The following is a 17,138-nucleotide window of genomic DNA, read 5'->3' as shown; positions in this document are numbered from 1 at the left end:
GAGCTAGTATGCGATGCATACTAGCTCATTATGCCTTTGTCTTGCAGGGGTTTTTTTTTTTTCTCTTTCGCTTTTTGCCTGTCCTGTTTGGCAGGACCACATCTACCCTGGACGCTAGGGCCCTGCAGACTGTGAAAGAGGGTCAGGTGGAGAAACATGCTTCAGGGACTCTATTTTGAACCCAGAGACTACCTTTAAAAAACAAAAAAAACAAAAAAAAACAGCACCACAAGTCCCATCACACCAAGTTGCTGCTATAGCACAGAAGAGGGAGAGCCGTTTACACCCACAGGGACTCACCACCACCGACCCAGGTACAGAGCAGAGTGTCCAGCTGCACGCCGTGCGGCAATCAGAGAGAAGGAGAAAGCGCAGAGCTAACACTAGAGGCCCACCTCAGAATTACCGCTCTGTAGGCTTCAAATACATGGCTGCCACTTTATGCAACAGGAAACTACAAGAAAATGGCCTCCGGACTACACAAACATGGGTGTAGATACAGCAGCCATCAATGACAAAACGGCGGCTCCACGCGACTCCCGAGACCCCCAGAAATGAATGGGCAGGAAGGGGGGCCCTGGCAGGAGCCCCCACCAGAACCATGCCCCCCCAAAAAAAAATTTTTTTGCAGCCGGCGGCGCCAAATCACCCGCTCAACATCCCAAAAACAGCTTATCCTGTACCTCTAGAGCTGGGAAGGGAGGGGGGGAGCTGGGTGTGGGCAAATGGGGGATGGTCCACAGCGTGACCCCCATAAATGAGGAGGGATGCTATGTGGGAAGGATGAGAACTCGGGGGGGTCCAACCAACGTCCACCCCAACAGGCCCCCAGTGAAAGGGGGGGGACACTACTTACCACACCTATGGAAACCGGGTGGGCACCACTCCAGGCAGGCCACCGCACCATCTTGGAATGGGGGTGCTGTGGGCCAGAGGTACACTGCGACTCAGGCCGTGACCAGGTCTGAGTGTCCCCACGAGGCGTTTAACTCGTCAATCCCCGTACAGTGGGGCTATGTCGCGCCGACCTAGCGCGGAGGAGTTTAGATCGGGTCGCGCTCGCTGGCCAGACTGGGGAGATTGTAAGGAACTAGAATATCCAGTGCGTCACCCATTCCGGCAGTTGGATTGTAGTTCTCACAGGAACAGAAAATAAAAGGAGGGAAAAAAATCTATTAAAAAAATGCTAGGTCCTTACTCCCGACAAGGAACTAGGTCCTTACTCCCGACAAGGAACTGCATCCTTACTCCTGCTAGTGTCTATTGCAGGAGGTGGGAGTGTACCCCCTGGGACTACCCCATAGGTCCCTACTCCCGACAAGGAACTAGGTCGGTCCCTACTCCCGACAAGGAACTAGGTCGGTCCTTACTCCCGACAAGGAACTGCATCCTTACTCCCGACAAGGAACTGCATCCTTACTCCCGACAAGGAACTGCATCCTTACTCCTGCTAGTGTCTATTGCAGGAGGTGGGAGTGTACCCCCTGGGACTACACCATAGGCGTGGTAAAGTTTTTTCCTGCCTAGTGTCCTACTCCTGTAGGAGGCAGAATAACCTAATAGTCAAGAAGATTATGGAGCTGGGTCCATCAATGAACGAAAGAGAAATAACAAGTTATTACGCACATAACATCATGTCAATAGTTACACAACTTTTGCTCCCTCTTATTTTACTATTAAGACCTAGTAGGCGACAAAATACGTCAGCAGAAGCTGGGTTGACTATTCTCTGTAATGCTGGAACAATAAAGCCATTTTAGATTTTTAGAAACCGCTTCAATATAGGACATTTGTCCCTTTAGTAAAATACCTGAATTCAAAAATATTCTACTTTCCTTATAGAGGAAAGTGAAGATTGTTCAGTTGAGTGCACATCACTTACGGGTGTGTAGCCTACAGATTTCCGGCTAAACCACAGGTTGATTTTCAAACACATTGCAATTAACAGAAACTTACTAAGTTGAGTTGAGAGTTGCTGCAAGTGTGAAGAGGTTTCACTGGAGAAGGAATCTAATAATTGGACAGACTGCTGAACTTCATCCAACTGTAACAGAAAAGACAAAAACATTCCAGTTTAAAATGTATTAACATAAGCCACAAATACAAGACAATATTAGGAAAACCGTAAAAAGATACAAAAATACCAGCTATACATGAAATATGCATGTTAAAGCTGAATCGGTTTATATTTTGCTTTTGTTGTGTCTCTTTTCTCCCCATCAACACACTTTCTTTTTTTTTTTTCATATAAAATAAAACCAGTTTTTATAACATATACGTTATTTAGCCCAATGACATTACTAGGTCTCGGTGCTTCTCTAGGCCAGCGTTTCTCAACCTTTTTTGTAAAACTATTCCAATAGTTTTACATAATGCGGCAGCATCGACACATGTAGGACACCCAACATTAGAGGTGAATGATTCCTCCAAAGCAAACAAATACACTTTTGTACACTGGTACCAACTAGTATTCGTGTTTCTCCTCTCCCTCAGTTTCTCTCCATCACTTAGTTAATGTGACCTCAGTGTTGACGGAGAGGGGCAGGGAAGGGTCAAACAAGGAGGCTGTGCAGGCGATCAACATCCTTCTTATTAACACTGATGACATCACTGGTTGTTAGGATGCTGGTGGCTGAACGTTGAAATGGTGCACCATAAAAACCTTTGGCTTTATGAAACTAAAAAGGCAGGCTTCATTCACCTGGCTTGTATACATTTTTGGGCCAATTTTAGGCATTTTGCCAAGGCAACCCTATAGAAACCTCAGAGCACCCTGGTTGAAAAAGGCTGCTCTAGGCAATGCAGCCAGATCATGGCTGGTGGAAGGGGCTAGCAGGGTGCTGCACATAGCTTGTTAACAACCACATGTTCTGCTGAGCCTCCATGATTGAAAACACTGAAATCCAATCAATGAAATGAGCAGCCCAGAGAACAGCTAGATGATGCTAGACATCCAACAGTTAGGAAATGAGGCAGGCTCTTTCTGATTTGCTGCAGCTTTTTATGCACATTATGAAAAGTGGGCAATAAAATAAGCGTAATAAGTATCAGTACAGAATAGAAGCCTGTACAACTGTGCAAGACTGAAGGCAAGGCTGGATTTCAGCTTTATAAACAAATACACAGGTTAAAAAGGGACATGCGCTTGGATATACAGCAGCAATAGAGTTGCACATTTTTCTCTTCAACCTGTTAACACTTGGATTAATGTTGTAAAGAAATACTGTAAGCTTCACCGTTTTAATGATCCTATACAATAAACATCCCACTTGTTCAGGAATGGGGGTTAATCATAAACCTCTTAACAACCTTTCTGGGCCACTCTCCAGATACAAACAATACCCATATATAGGAGGTATCACCATTAATAGGAATAAGAGAATTTTAGAAGTTGTTTTTTGGTGGTGAATCATGGTAATGGCAAAGAAACCCAGGAGGAGGATTACCATTTACCACCAAAAGGGAGCCCAATTTTGAGAAATTAAAAAAAAAAAAAAACAAACATGCCAAAATTGCAAAACTGTGTTTAGGTGTTAAAGTGGTTTTAAAAAAAGGTACAAGGTTTTTTTTTTTTTTTAACCTTCATGCAATCTATGTATGAAGGTAAAAAAACTTCTGCATGCAGCTTCCCCCAGCCCCCCTTTTACTTACCTGAGCCTCATCTCTATGTGCACAAGAGGGAGGCTCCTACTGCTGTCAATCACAGTCAATGAGGAGAGAGCCAGGGCACTGGCCGATCAATGGACACACGAAACAGGGCTGAGGAACAAACACATACGACTGTTCCCAGAGCAGGCAGCTTGCTATGTTGTTATTGGGGCAGACCGCAGGAGCCAAGAGTGTCAGTGGGAGATTCCAGAAGAGGAGGTTTAGGGCTGCTCTCTGCAAAACCATTACACAGCAGTAAGTAGAACGTTTTTCATTAAAAAAAAAAAAAATTGCCTTTACAATCATTACAAGGTTTGTTTTTACCTTTGTCATTAAAGCAGTTGTATCCCGAGTAAAAAAAAAAAAAAAACCTGCAGGACAATGGCATAATGTGCTAGTATGCTCTGCGACTCAGGCAGAGACCTGGTCCTATGTGTCCTCGCTAGGCATTTAACTCGCATGCCAACCCCTATCCAGTGGGGCTAGGTCACGGCTGACCTAGAGCAGAGGTCTGCGCATGCTCACTAGCCAGACTGGGGTATCCACTGGATCTAGTTATTCAGCTCGTCACCCAGTCTGGCAGTTGACTGTAGATCTCACAGGAAAAAAATTCCTATCAAAAAGTTTTGCCAAGACCAATGATCCCAGCAAGGAACTAGGTCCTTACTCCTGGCTAGGAAGAAAAAAAAAAAACCGAGTGGGTATAGCAGAGAGGGAATTTACCCCCCTGGGACTGCCCATGGGTGTAGCCAGAATTTTTCTGCCTACTGTCCTACTCCTGTAAGTGGCAGTATAACCCAATGATTATGAATACAAGGAGCTGCGTCTGTCAACGAACGAAAGAGATATTACTTCTATCATATACACTTATACAGTATCTCACAAAAGTGAGTACACCCCTCACATTTTTGTAAATATTTTATTATATCTTCTCATGTGACAAAACTGAAGAAATGACACAATGTAAAGTAAAAAAAGGGAAAAACTGGATTTTTGTAAGAATTTACTGTAAACTTTTTCTCTGAAGTGCAACAGACGCAGCTCCATCTCTTCAGAGACTATAGGGTTATGCTCCTCCAATCAGAAATAGGCACTAGGCAGGAAAAAAGCTCACCCAACCCTATGGGGCTGTCCCTGGAGGCATAACCCCACACGCTATCAGCAATCAGTTTAGTTGCAAGCAGTGTTTAGAAAATACAAAATAACCCCATTCACTCAAAAGTAGAAGTTCTTACAAAAATCCAGTTTTCTATCGTTCATCGCCTGACGCAGCTCTCTTATTAGACTATATGGATGTCCAAAAGCAGTATATTCATGAGGGGTTGGAAGACAACACAAAGAAGCCATAATTCCCCAAAGACTAAACTTAGCCGACCAGGTAACGTGGAGCTCAACCAGGAACAACTGGAGCTCACCCAGGAAAAACATACAACCTGAAAGAGAAGCAAAAAAAAAAAAAAAAAAAAAAAAAAAAGGGACTCTTCAAACAGCAGCCTGCGAAACCTTGCGGCCAAAAGGAAGCATCCGAAGATGCCAGTCCATCAACTTTGTAGAATTTTGTGAAAGTATGCACAGACGACCATGTTGCCGCCCTGCACACTTGCAGGACTGACGCCTGATGGTGAAAAGCCCAAGAGGCACGCAGCGCCCTAGTAGAATACGCCTTCACAGGGAAAGGAGGAACTTGACCCTTCAGTGAATAAGCCTGAACAACCGTCTGCTTGATCCATCTGGATTTTGTTGCAGCAGACGCAGCCAATCCTTTTCAAGGTCCTTCGGTATGGACAAAGTCTGATTTCCTGAACGATTCCGTAGCCGCCCGAACCACATCCAAAGAATGCAAGGCAATTTCCTTGGGATGCTTGGGATTAGGACAGAGTAAATGCAGCACAATGTCTTCATTCAAATGGAAATCAGAAAACCCCCTTAGGAAGAAACGACTGATTAGGTCGTAGTACCACTTCACCTCTGTGTACCACCAGAGAAGGTGAGCGGCATGACAACGCCGCCAATTCAGACACACTGCAAGCAGAAGTGAAAGCCACCAAGGCAACCTTCTGAGACAATGAAAGCAGAGAAATCTCCCAAATGTTCTCAAAGGGAGGCTTTTGAAAAACAGACAACACCAAATTCAGATCCTACGGCAGTAGCGGGGACAGTTTCAGAGGTGCCAATCCATGTATGAAGGTACGAACCAAGGCATCCGTAGCTAATGGGAGTTGGAAATATATAGCCAAAGGCCTTTGAAAGCCAACCGCTGTTCAACCCCTTTCTGCAGGAAGGCCAAAACCCTAGCGATCGAAAACAAGCGAGGGTGCATCTTCAGCGATTCACAACATGAAATGTACGATTTCCAAGTACGATGATAGATCTTCCTTGAAGTCGAATTCCTAGCATTCAAAAGCGTAGGAATCACAGAATCAGAGAGACCTCTATCCCTCAACACCTGGCTTTTAACAGTCATGCAGTTAAAGCCAGCAACTGTAAAGCAGGATGGAAGATCGGGACTTGAGACAGCAGATCTTCCCTGAGAGGAAGTCTCCAAAAAGCATCAGCAACCAACCTTACTAGGTCCGCGTACCAAGCTCGGCGAGGCCAGTCTGGAGCCACCAGAATGACCGGAATCCCTTCCACCTCTATCCTGCGGAGAAGTCTCTGCAGGAGTTTCAGCGGAGGGAACGCATAGATCAGCCGATACTGACCCCAAGAAGCCACCAAAGCGTCTGTGACGTAGGCTAGAGGATCTCGAGACCTGGCTACAAACCTCTGCACCTTCTGTTGAGACAAGAAGCAAACAGATCGACCTCGGGAGTCCCCCACTGGACATGCAGGTGCTCAAACACCACCGGATGTAGGGACCATTCCCCTTGATCCAACACCTGACGACTCAGGAAATCTGCTTGCCAGTTGTCTATCCCTGGGATGTGCACAGCAGAGAAGGTTGGAACATACTTTTCTGCCCAGACCAAAATCTTGGCCACCTCCTTGGCCACTAAGACACTCTTGGTGCCCCCCTGGTGATTAACGTAAACCACAGTCGTGGTGTTGTCCGATTGAATCCGAACCGGACAATCTTGCAGACAAGTCGTCCAAAGACAAAGCTTTATTGCTCTGAGCTCCAAAACATTTATCAGCAGTTTGGACTATTCTACTGTCCAGATTACTTGGGCACAGAACTTCCCCAGTACTCCTTCCCAGCCCGACAGGCTGGCGTCCGTGGTCACCACCGTCCAAAACAACGGGAGGAAGGACTTGCCCTGGCACAGTGCTGGAGAATGGAGCCACCAAAACAGAGCAGATCTCGTGTTGTGACTCAACTGAATCAAATTGTCCAAGGACTTTGGATCCGTGTTCCATTTGATAAGAATCTCTTTGCAATGGTCTGGTATAGAACTGAGCAAACGGAACCGCCTCGAAGGTTGATACCATCAGACCCAAGGCCTGCATGCAAGTCCGCCGCGAGGACAGATTGTTCTTCAACACTCGGGATCACCCCCCTGCAGCTTGTCTAGTGGAAGAAAGACCCTCGCCAAAGCTGAATCCAGAGTCAGGCCCAGATAATTCAGTCTCAAGGAAGGTATCAGGGCGGATTTCTTGAAATTGATGTTCCATCCGAACTTCTGTAGGGAGCCGACAGTGATCGACAGGTTGCTCATCAGGGCTGAATGAGAGTCTGCTCTCAACATGAGATCGTCCAGATACCCCAGTACCACTATTCCCCATTGGCGCAACAATGCCAACATCGGGGCCAGTACTTTGATCAACACCCTGGAAGCGGAGACTAGACCAAAGGGTAATGCCACAAATTGATAATGCTCTTCTGCTATGGCAAAACGTGCGTGGTGTTCAGCGTAGTTAGAGAGGTGTTGATATGCGTCCTTGATATCTATGGAGGCCAAGAAGTCTCCCTGGTGTAGTGGTGCCACCACCGTGCGAATGGATTCCATATGAAACCTCTGAACCCACACAAAGCGGTTCAGAGCCTTGAGATCCAGAATTGGATGCACTTTGCCTTCTTTCCGAGGCACAGTAAACAGGTTTGAATAAAATCCTTGAAATCGTTCCTGAGAGGAAACTGGTACAATCACCCCTTGCGGCAGCAGATCTTGTACTGCCTCCCGTAGATCCCTTAAACGATCTGGAGATAGGCGCATATTGGACAGGAAGAACATGTTCAACGGACGACACTGGATTTCGATCTTGTACCCCGTTTGGATCAGGGTTCAGGAAAGAAGCAAAGACGTCCCCCCACCCCAGAAGCAGATAAGGGTGCCCCTTCATGCAGACAAGGACTTGTCTGCAGATCCAGACTGACCGATCTTTGGTTTACCGGACAATGGCTTCTTGGAACTCCCAGAAGACCTGAACGGCTTTTCCTTTGTCTTACGACCCGGAGGAACAAAAAAGCTGCTTATGAGCAGTAAAAGGAGGCCCCCGCCTAGGACGTGGATTGGGGAAGAAGAGTACTCTTACCCTCTGTAATACCTTTGTTCAACTCATCCAGAGAGGATCCAACAGCCGCTCCCCTGTGAAGAGAAGATCAGTCAAGGCCTTTTTGGAGGCCTGGTCAGAAGACATACCAGGCGCCTAATAGCAATCCCCACTGCCGACGTCCTGGCCACCAACGGAGCTGAATCCAGGGGCTTATCACACATGAACATAAAGACAAGGCGCCTCCAAGTGCAGTAGGCTCTAAGTATTTATTAGGTTAAAAGTATAAAAGCACTCACATTTGGTAAAAGTGACATGGGCATAGCAAAGATCTGTCTGGAGTCTTCCTGTCCGCTGTGCTAAGTGGTTGCAATGAGGACATCCGGTGATCCGCTTCCTGTAGATGCGCCCTTTCGTCTGTGTCTCAACTGAGTCGGCATGAGATTTCCTGAAGGCAGGGCGGGGACGCAGCGGCCGGTGTCCAATAGAGTGCATGGTGGGTGGTTACATGTTTCGGAGCTCAGCTCCTTCATCAGGCCTCCACCCGCTGGAGGTAGGACATTTATATGGGCAACTGAAATCGTCCCAACTGTCAACTGGGCAACTGTCCCATGTAAATAAATGGATAGGAAATTGATTATAGCATGTGCATGCCCCTGAAAGCTGGTAGCTATTGCACAATTATAGCACATGTGAATACTACATTACCATGTTAAAAATATTTAAAAAATGCATAAAAAATATATATAACAATGTATATAAAGAAATAGTTCAAAGAGTATGCACCCTCAGGGCATTGTTCAAAAATAGGTAAAAAAAAGGAACATATAATATAATAATAATATAAAAATAAAAGAATAAAAAAAAAAAAAAGAAAAAAACGCACATCCAGCGCAAAATAATGTTCAAAGAGACCCAGAAAGATATTCTATAATAGCGTATTAAATTCTAATTCCTCATTTATGCCCCCAGGTGACAAAACGTCAAGGGCATAAACCCAGTAAGTTTCTCTGCGACAAACGCACAAACCTCTCTGCTTCAGAAAAGGTCAGGGGAATGGACTCTAGGACCCATGAACACCAAAGCTTGAGCCAACTGGTCCAGTAGTTCCAGCACCGCAAGGGAGAGCCGTTCAGCTTCCAAGTTACTTTTAAGTAACTTCAACCATTCAGTAGCCGTCTGCGCCACCAGAATGTTCACAAAAGGTAGGCTTTAAAATGGACCCTGTTTTCACGTGGAGACGGCAGGACAAGTGCTCCACCCGTCTATCCACTGGGTTCGCAAAAGTCGGTGACCGGTACCAGAGTCCCTTTATTTAACCTGGAAACAGGGTGATCCTCCTTCAGCGGTACAGTCCACCTAGTGGACACTGCCTCCGCAAAGGGGTAACGGCGTGCAAATCGCTTGGACACCACCAGAATATGCTTAATGTGCCGCCATTGTTCATCCACGATATTGTGAAACAATTCTTGACAAGGGAACACCTTGCCCGATTTACGGGAGCCAAAAGACACCTGCGTACCCGACGCTGTTGAGTCATCAGCCAATTTTAAAGTTTCCTGCACTGAAACTATAAGGGCTTCCATCAATGAGCGTGGCTTGGGGGGGGGGGGGGGTTGACAGGTCCTCTTCACCATCAGAATGTGAAGACACCAACCCCTCAGGGTGGGCTATGTCTGCGGCTGCCACATTTGCCTCAGAGTCCGAGGAGGCGAAGGCAGAGGGCGTTTGCGGCTGGCAACACCTGAAATGACAAAATCCACCTTAGACATCAGATTTTGCAAAAAAAGCTGCGATTTCCGGCTGGGACTGTGACCCAGAAGGTTCCACAGTTACTCCCAGGGGGTCTGCAGGTAAAAATGTATCCTGGGACTTGATGTTACACCGATTATAATATTAGAGCAGTGTCCCTTTAGGAACCGCCAAAACGCAATCCCACCACAATCACAGCGGACCCTCAATCCTTGACTAATAGAACGAAGAGTGGATGAGGGAAAAAAAAAAAACTACAGGGAACCCCAGCAAAATGTTACCAGACTGTTCAGGAGACTGCCAGAATGTGTCTATGCAAAACGAAAGGGACACTGACTGCACAGGAAGAGGAAAAAAACTCTGCCTCTATATTTAAAAAAGCCATACCGCACGCCTGTCCAGCTTGTTGCCCTCAGGAAAATGGTCGCTCAATGTATTCATAATGGGAGATATAGAAAATGGCTGCCCATGCAATACAATGGGAACAGAAACATACATGATCCACAGCAAAATGGCGGCCCCCATGGCGTGCCATGCGGTCTCCAGGACCCCCAAAAGGGGTCCCAGAACATTAGGCAGGCATCGGAAGAAGCCAAACAGGGACCCCATCAGCACAAGCTACCCCCTCCACAGCAGCGCCACAACGGCCACAATATTACCACCCCCCAAGGTAAACCGCTAGGGGTAAGGGAGTGCTGAGGGGTATACAGGCCCACTGCTCCGAGAGGCCAGGGAAACAGAGGGAGCCCCTTGGGTCCTACTATTCCAGGGGGGCCCACGTCAACCCCGAGACCATGAGAGGTTTTGGAAGGACAAACTATTCACCATCCCACGATACCAGGTGGGTGCCACACTGAAACAGAACACCTCCCACCCAGGATGGGGATGCTGTCAGCCAGAGGGGAAACTGCGACCTAGGGCATTCCAGGTCATCGCGTCCCAGCGAGACGGTCCACTTGCAGGCTCGTCCCCATCCGTCGGGGCACAGTCGTGCCAAGGCCTAGTTCTGGACCTGCTCATGGCCTAGCTGGGAGATCTTAACCGGTTGCCGACTGCGCACAGTATATTTACTGCGGCAGTCAGCCCCGGCCACGCAGAGTGACGTAGATCTACGTCACTCGCCTGTCACTGGGATTGGAGCCAATAGCGGGCGAGCGCGTGCCCGCTGAGGCTCGTTCAGGGAGGAGTGCGGGCGTGTGACCGGCAGACCCGATGTCCGCCGGTCACTCGCCGATCGTCGGTACAGCGGGAGAAAGGCAGAGCGGCTTATGTAAACAAGCCGCCTGTCATTCTCCCCTGTGTAAAAATGGAGATCAGACGGTTCTACTATGTAGAACCGCTGATCTTTGTTTTTACACCAATAGCCATGTCCCAATACAGTTAGAATCACGCCCCTAGGACACACACAACCCCTCCCTGTCCAATACAGTTAACCCCTTCCCTGCCAGTGTAATTTTTGCAGTAACAGTGCATATATATATATATATATATAGCACTGATTACTGCAGTAATGTCACTGGTACCCCCAAAAGTGTAAAAAATGTCAGTCAAGTCCGATCTGTCTGCTGCAATGTCGCAGTACCGCAAAAAAAAAAAAAAAAAAAAAAAAAAAAAATCGCAAAAAACCCTCTGGTCAGGAAGGGGGTAAAATCTTCCGGGGCTTAAGTGGTTAAGCATCTAGATTATCCTGTGCAAAACCACAGCCGGCTGTTGCTTGTATTTCCTCTGGATCTTGGTCCGTCAGGAACTAACTTGTGCAAAAAATTTTTTTGCAAGATCTTACCACTAAAGTCCTTTGACAGACACAGCCTCATCTCCATGAGCCGAGTGGGTTATGCTGCCACCTGCAGGAGTAGTTTAGGCAGTACGTTAGTACAAAACTTAACATGTACATGCCCACGGGGCTGTCCCTCCAGGCATAACCCCACTGCCACAGCCCAGCACATTAGTTTTGTTGCAAGCAGTGAAGACAAAAGAACCATCCCCATACAAAGGGGAGGGTGCTGCGTCTGTCGATGGACAGAGAAAAAAAGATTTTACAATAAGATCTTACAAAAATCGTATTTTCCCTATCGACCATCGACAGACGCAGCCTCATCTCAATGAGCTGAGTGGGACATCCCAAAGCAGTATAGGCATGGAGGGGTGGGAAAAACACAACCAGACAGTAACGTCAACTCCAAGAGGCCAAATCTATCCAACCGTGCAACATGGAGCTCAACCAAACAACATGAGCTCACCCAGGTAAGAGACTCCCAAGAGAATAACAAAAAAACATTCTCTTATGAAATAGTAGCCTGCAAAACCTTGTGGCCAAAAGAGGCATCCGAAGATGGCAACAAATCCACCTTGTAAAATTTGGTAAAGGTGTGCACAGACGACCAAGTCGCCGCCTTACAAAACGTGTACAACAGAGGCCTAAATGGGGAAAAGCCCAAGAGGCACTCAGCGCTCTAGTAGAATACGCCCTCACAGGGAAAGGAGGAACCTGACCCTTGATTGAATAAGCTTGAACAACCGTCTGCCTGACCCATCTCGAAATGGTAGCAGCGGATGCAGCCAAACCTTTGCGAGGACCGTCCGGAAGGACTCCATAACCGTCAGATAAACCCTTATCGCCCGAACCACAGCCAGAGAGTGCAAGGCAACTTCTTTGTGATGTTTAGGCTTAGGACATAAGGTAACACAATGTCTTCATTCAGGTGAAAATCTAACACCACCTTAGGAAGAAAGGACGGATTAGGTCGGAGGACCACTTTATCCCTATGGACCACCAAATAAGGCAAACGACAGGACAGCGCCCCGAACTCTGAGCAGAAGGGATAGCCACTAGGAAGGCAACCTTCTGCGACAAAGAAAGCAGAGAAATCTCCCTAATATTCTCAAAAGGAGGTTTTTGAATGAAAGTGCAAATCAAACTATTAGCAGCCAACGGACGTTGGGAGTAAATTGCCAAGGATGACACCTCGCCCTTGATATAGTGCCCAATGCCAGGCGCTGCTCAACCCCTTTTTATAAACAGGCCAAACCCTAGCTATAGAGAACGAGCAAGGGTGCAGCTGCTGCGATTCACACCATGAAATTTACGATTTCCACGTACGATGACAGATTTTCCTAGATGTCAATCACCGAATCAGATAGACCTCTAGCCCTCAACACCTTGCTTTCAACAGCCAAGCCATTAAAGCCAGTGACCGTAAAGCAGGATGGAAGATCGGTCCTTGAGATAGTAGATCTTTCCGCAGAGGAAGATGCCATGGAGGATTCACGACCATTTTTACCAGTTCTGCGTACCAGGACCGCCAAGGCCAGTCTGGTGCCACCAGAATGACCGGAATGCCTTCAATCGCCATCCGGCGAAGAAACCTTTCACAGGAGAACAAGCGGAGGGGAGGCAGAGATCAGGCGATACTGACTCCAAGGAGCCAGCAGAGCGTCTGTGGCGTCAGCCAGAGGATCCCGAGACCTGGCCAAAAACCTATGAACTTTCCTGTTGAGGCAAGAGGCAAACAGGCACACCTCCGGAGTCCCCCACAGGACACACAGGAGACTAAACACCTCCGGATGAAGGAACCATTCCTCTTGATCCAACACCTGACGCCTCAGGTAATCCGCCTGCCAATTCTCCATACCCGCGATTGTGTCCCGGCCACACCAGAAACTCGGCCACCTTCTTGGCCGCCAGGGCACTCCTGGGGCCCATTTGGTGATTGATGCAAGTCACGGCTGTGGCATTGTCCGACTGAACCCAAACCCGGAGAGATGTGTAGCCGACTCGTCCAGTGAAGCAGGCAGAGCTTGATCGCTCTCAGCTTCAGAATATTGATCGGCAAGGAAGACTCTTCCATTGTCCAAGTTCCCTGGGCACAGAGCTTCCCCAGCCCGACAGGCTGGCGTCCATGGTGACCACCGTCCAAAACAATGGCAGGAAGGACTTGCCTTGGCACAGGACAGGTGACTGGAGCCACCAAGAGAGCCGACTTCGTGAGATGGCTCAACCGAATCTTCAGGTCCAAAGGACAAAGGATCTCTGTTCCATTTTGCCAGAATCTTTTTCTGCAACTGTCTCGTGTGAGACTGAGCAAATGGGACCGCTTTGAAGGTTGAGACCATCAGACCCAGGGCCCTCATGCAAGCCCGCAATGAGGACTGATCGGTCTCCCATAAGCAACCAAACCGCTTTTTGCAACTTCTGAAGCTGGTCAAAGAGAAGGAAGACCCTGGCCAGAGAAGACCCTTGCCAGGTCACTTATCTGCCCCAGATAAGTGACCCGCACGGACGGAGTCTGGGCAGATTTGGTGACATCAATCGTCCACCCGAATTCTTGAAGGGTCTAAATGGGGATAGAAACGTTGTCCATCCGAATGGGAGACTGCTCAAAACAGGAGATCGTCCAGATAGTCCACAATGGAGATACCTCATCGACCTAACAAGGCCAGGAGCTTGGTAAAAACTGGGAGTCGAGGTGAGACCAAAGGGTAATGCCAAAAACTGAAAATGCTCCTCTGCCACCGCAAAGCAGAGGAATCGCTGGTGTCCCTTGAATATGCGGATGTGGAGATATGCATCTTTGATAATCGATGGAAGCCAGAAAATCCCCCTGATTCAAAGATGCCACCACTGACCAAAAGGACTCCATTTGAAACTTCTGCACTCACACAAAGCGGTTTATAGCCATGAGGTCAAGGATTGGATGCACTTTGCCCTTCTTTTTGGCACCGTGAACAGGTACAAACCTTGAGAGCGTTCCTACGGAGGAACCGGCACAATCACTCCTTGAGCTGGTAGAGCTCGCACAGCCTCTCACAGATCCTTCAAACGCTCTGGAGACAGGTGAAGATTCCCCTGTCCGGGACCAGAATTCGATCTTGTACCCGGAGCAAATCAGTTTGTGAACCCAATCGTCCTGAATGAAGGCCAGGGTTCCTGAAAGAAGCGCAGACGTCCCCACGACCCCTGAGATGGTTGAGGGCGCCCCTTCGTGCTGAAGAGGACTTGTCTGCAGCACCGGACTGACCAAGCTTGAGATCGCCTCAAGGCTTCTTAGTTCCCCTAGAAGTTCTGAACGGCTTACCTTTTTCTTGCGCCCTAGAGGCACGAAAAAAAAACATTTATGAGCAGAAAAAGAGGGACCCTGCTTAGTACAAGGTGTCTTACTCTTGGAGGATTGAGGAAGAAGAGTATTCTTCCTGCCATTCAGGCCCTTGATTAACTCATCCAATGAGTCGCCAAACAACCGTTCTCTTAGAAAGGGGAGATCAGCTAGGACTTTCTTAGAAGCTTGGTCAGCCGACCAGCTCTTCAACCAAACCATGCGTCTTAAAACCCTGGCCACAAGAGCAGCCGCATCCATAGACGCATCACACAGGAACACCAGAGCCTGGATCCCCTAGTCCAACAGTTTCAGCTGTTCTGGAGGAACAGTCTTGGGGTCCAAAGACTCCCTAATCCATTCTGTCACCGTCTGAGATTAACACAGACACAAAAACCGGTTTCAAAAATGGAAGCGTTTTGGCACCACTAACAAGTGCTTAAATGCGCCGCCATTGATCACTCACAATATCGTGAAAAGTGTCTTGACAAGGGAAAACCCTGTCAGCTTTTGGAGACTTCTGAGAGCCAAAAGAAACCCGTGTCCCTGCCAGCATGGGCTCCTCAGCCAATATTAAAGTATCCCGTGCTGAAATAATTAGGGCTTCCACAAATGAGGAGTTCCCGCACTGCAGCTGAGGAGGACAGGTCCTCTTCACGATCTGACTGCGAGGACAGCGACCCCTCCGGTAAGGGGGCGTCCGGGGCGACCCCATCGGCTTCTGAATCAGAGAACACCTCCAAAGATGGAGAAGGCAACGGCTGTTTTCGGCTATCAACCTTTTTTATGACTAAATCAACTTTCCAGGGCTGCTAAAATCGTGGTAAACGACTGCGATCCGGACTGTCCGGGAATCTCACAGAGTGGGTCTGAGGGGGGATCGCACAGTTTGGGACTTCATATTGCAATTTGTAAAAAACTGAGCACTGTCGCTTTAAGAGCGCTGCGTGGTATCCACCCCTTTAAACTAAACTGACAGCACAAAGTGCAGGAATATAACCGCAGGGACCCCCCCAAGTACTGTTAGTACCACCTCAGACAAACCGTCCTCCTGATTCTTCCAGCAGCATGCAGAGAAAGACAGGAAGTGGTCTTGGTTAGCAGCAGGAAACAAATGGATAGGAAGTAATGTGGCCTGAGGAAGGTCACACTGCCCAGCATAGCACAAGGGCTACACAAAGATGGATGCCCATACATATCAATAGGAAGCTACAGGGAAAATGGCTGTCCCATACAAGTCTATGGGGAAAAATTCACAGTGCCCACAATTAAGATGTCGGCACCCATGGAGACCAATGCGGCTTGGGACCGACACATGAAGGCCTCAGGAACCACAACAGGGACCAGCAAGCCCAAGGTACCATGTCAGGCCTAGGTCAGGACAATAATCTGCTCGCGCTCATAGGCCAGACTGGGGGGACCAATTATCCAGTGTGAAGCCCCCAGCCAGCATCGTTGCTTGTAGATCACCAGGAAAATTCTTACCTGAACACTAGCTAGCAAGTGAGTAAAGAGAAATAACAAAATATTCTGAAAAGAATAAAAAAAACTGAGATCGGAATCCCAGCAGGAAACCTAGGTCCTACTCCCTTCTCTAGGCAGAAACAAACTGATGTGCTGGGCTGTGGCAGTGGGGGTTATGCCTGGAGGGACAGCCCCGTGGGCGTGTACATGTTAAAAGTTTTGTACTAATGTACTGCCTAGACTACTCCTGCAGGTGGCAGTACAACCCACTCAGCTCATGGAGATGAGGCTGCGTCTGTCAATGGAGAAATAAAAAATACCAACTAACACAAATGACCCTGTTAAAAGCCAAGACAGAAGTCCCAACAGGACGTGAGGTCCTATTCCTAAAACTAGACAAACAAACTGATTGCAGATAGCAGAGTGTGTAGGGTTAAGCCTGCGTGGTTAAGATTTTTTTCCTGCCTAGTGCCTATTCCTGATTTGAGGAACATAACCCTATAGTCTTTGAATATGGAGCTGCGACTCTCGATGAACGATACAGAAAAGGAGCAATACTACATTCTTTCCATCTAGTCTACAACACCGATTTCTCTTGACAAAGTTCACCCAACAGTATTGCTAAAACATAATAGAATATCTGTTCACTGTAGCAGCAGCTAGAGAAAGCTTTGTTGGTACATATAAAATTCTAAAATAGTTTCTAACAATATTGTGGGTTGATTTACTAAAAATGGGCAGTACCGGGGG

At 47.7% G+C, this 17,138-nt stretch overlaps 1 protein-coding gene across 1 annotated transcript in view; it reads right to left on the bottom strand.

The window, feature by feature from the left end:
- Positions 1–17,138, bottom strand: part of DSN1 (DSN1 component of MIS12 kinetochore complex) — a gene marked incomplete at its 3' end in the record, with an annotated part of 80,268 nt that overhangs the window by 2,245 nt on the left and 60,885 nt on the right. The window contains exon 8 of the mRNA XM_082256028.1: positions 1,957–2,044. Coding sequence (XP_082112154.1) covers positions 1,957–2,044 — 88 coding nt within the window. The remainder of the gene's footprint in view (positions 1–1,956; positions 2,045–17,138) is intronic.

This window comes from Pelophylax lessonae (assembly GCF_965119305.1).
Source record: "Pelophylax lessonae genome assembly, chromosome: 4".
NCBI classification, from domain to species: Eukaryota; Metazoa; Chordata; class Amphibia; order Anura; family Ranidae; genus Pelophylax; species Pelophylax lessonae.
Note: the sequence above shows the minus strand (reverse complement) of the source record. Positions and strands in the feature narration are given on the sequence as shown.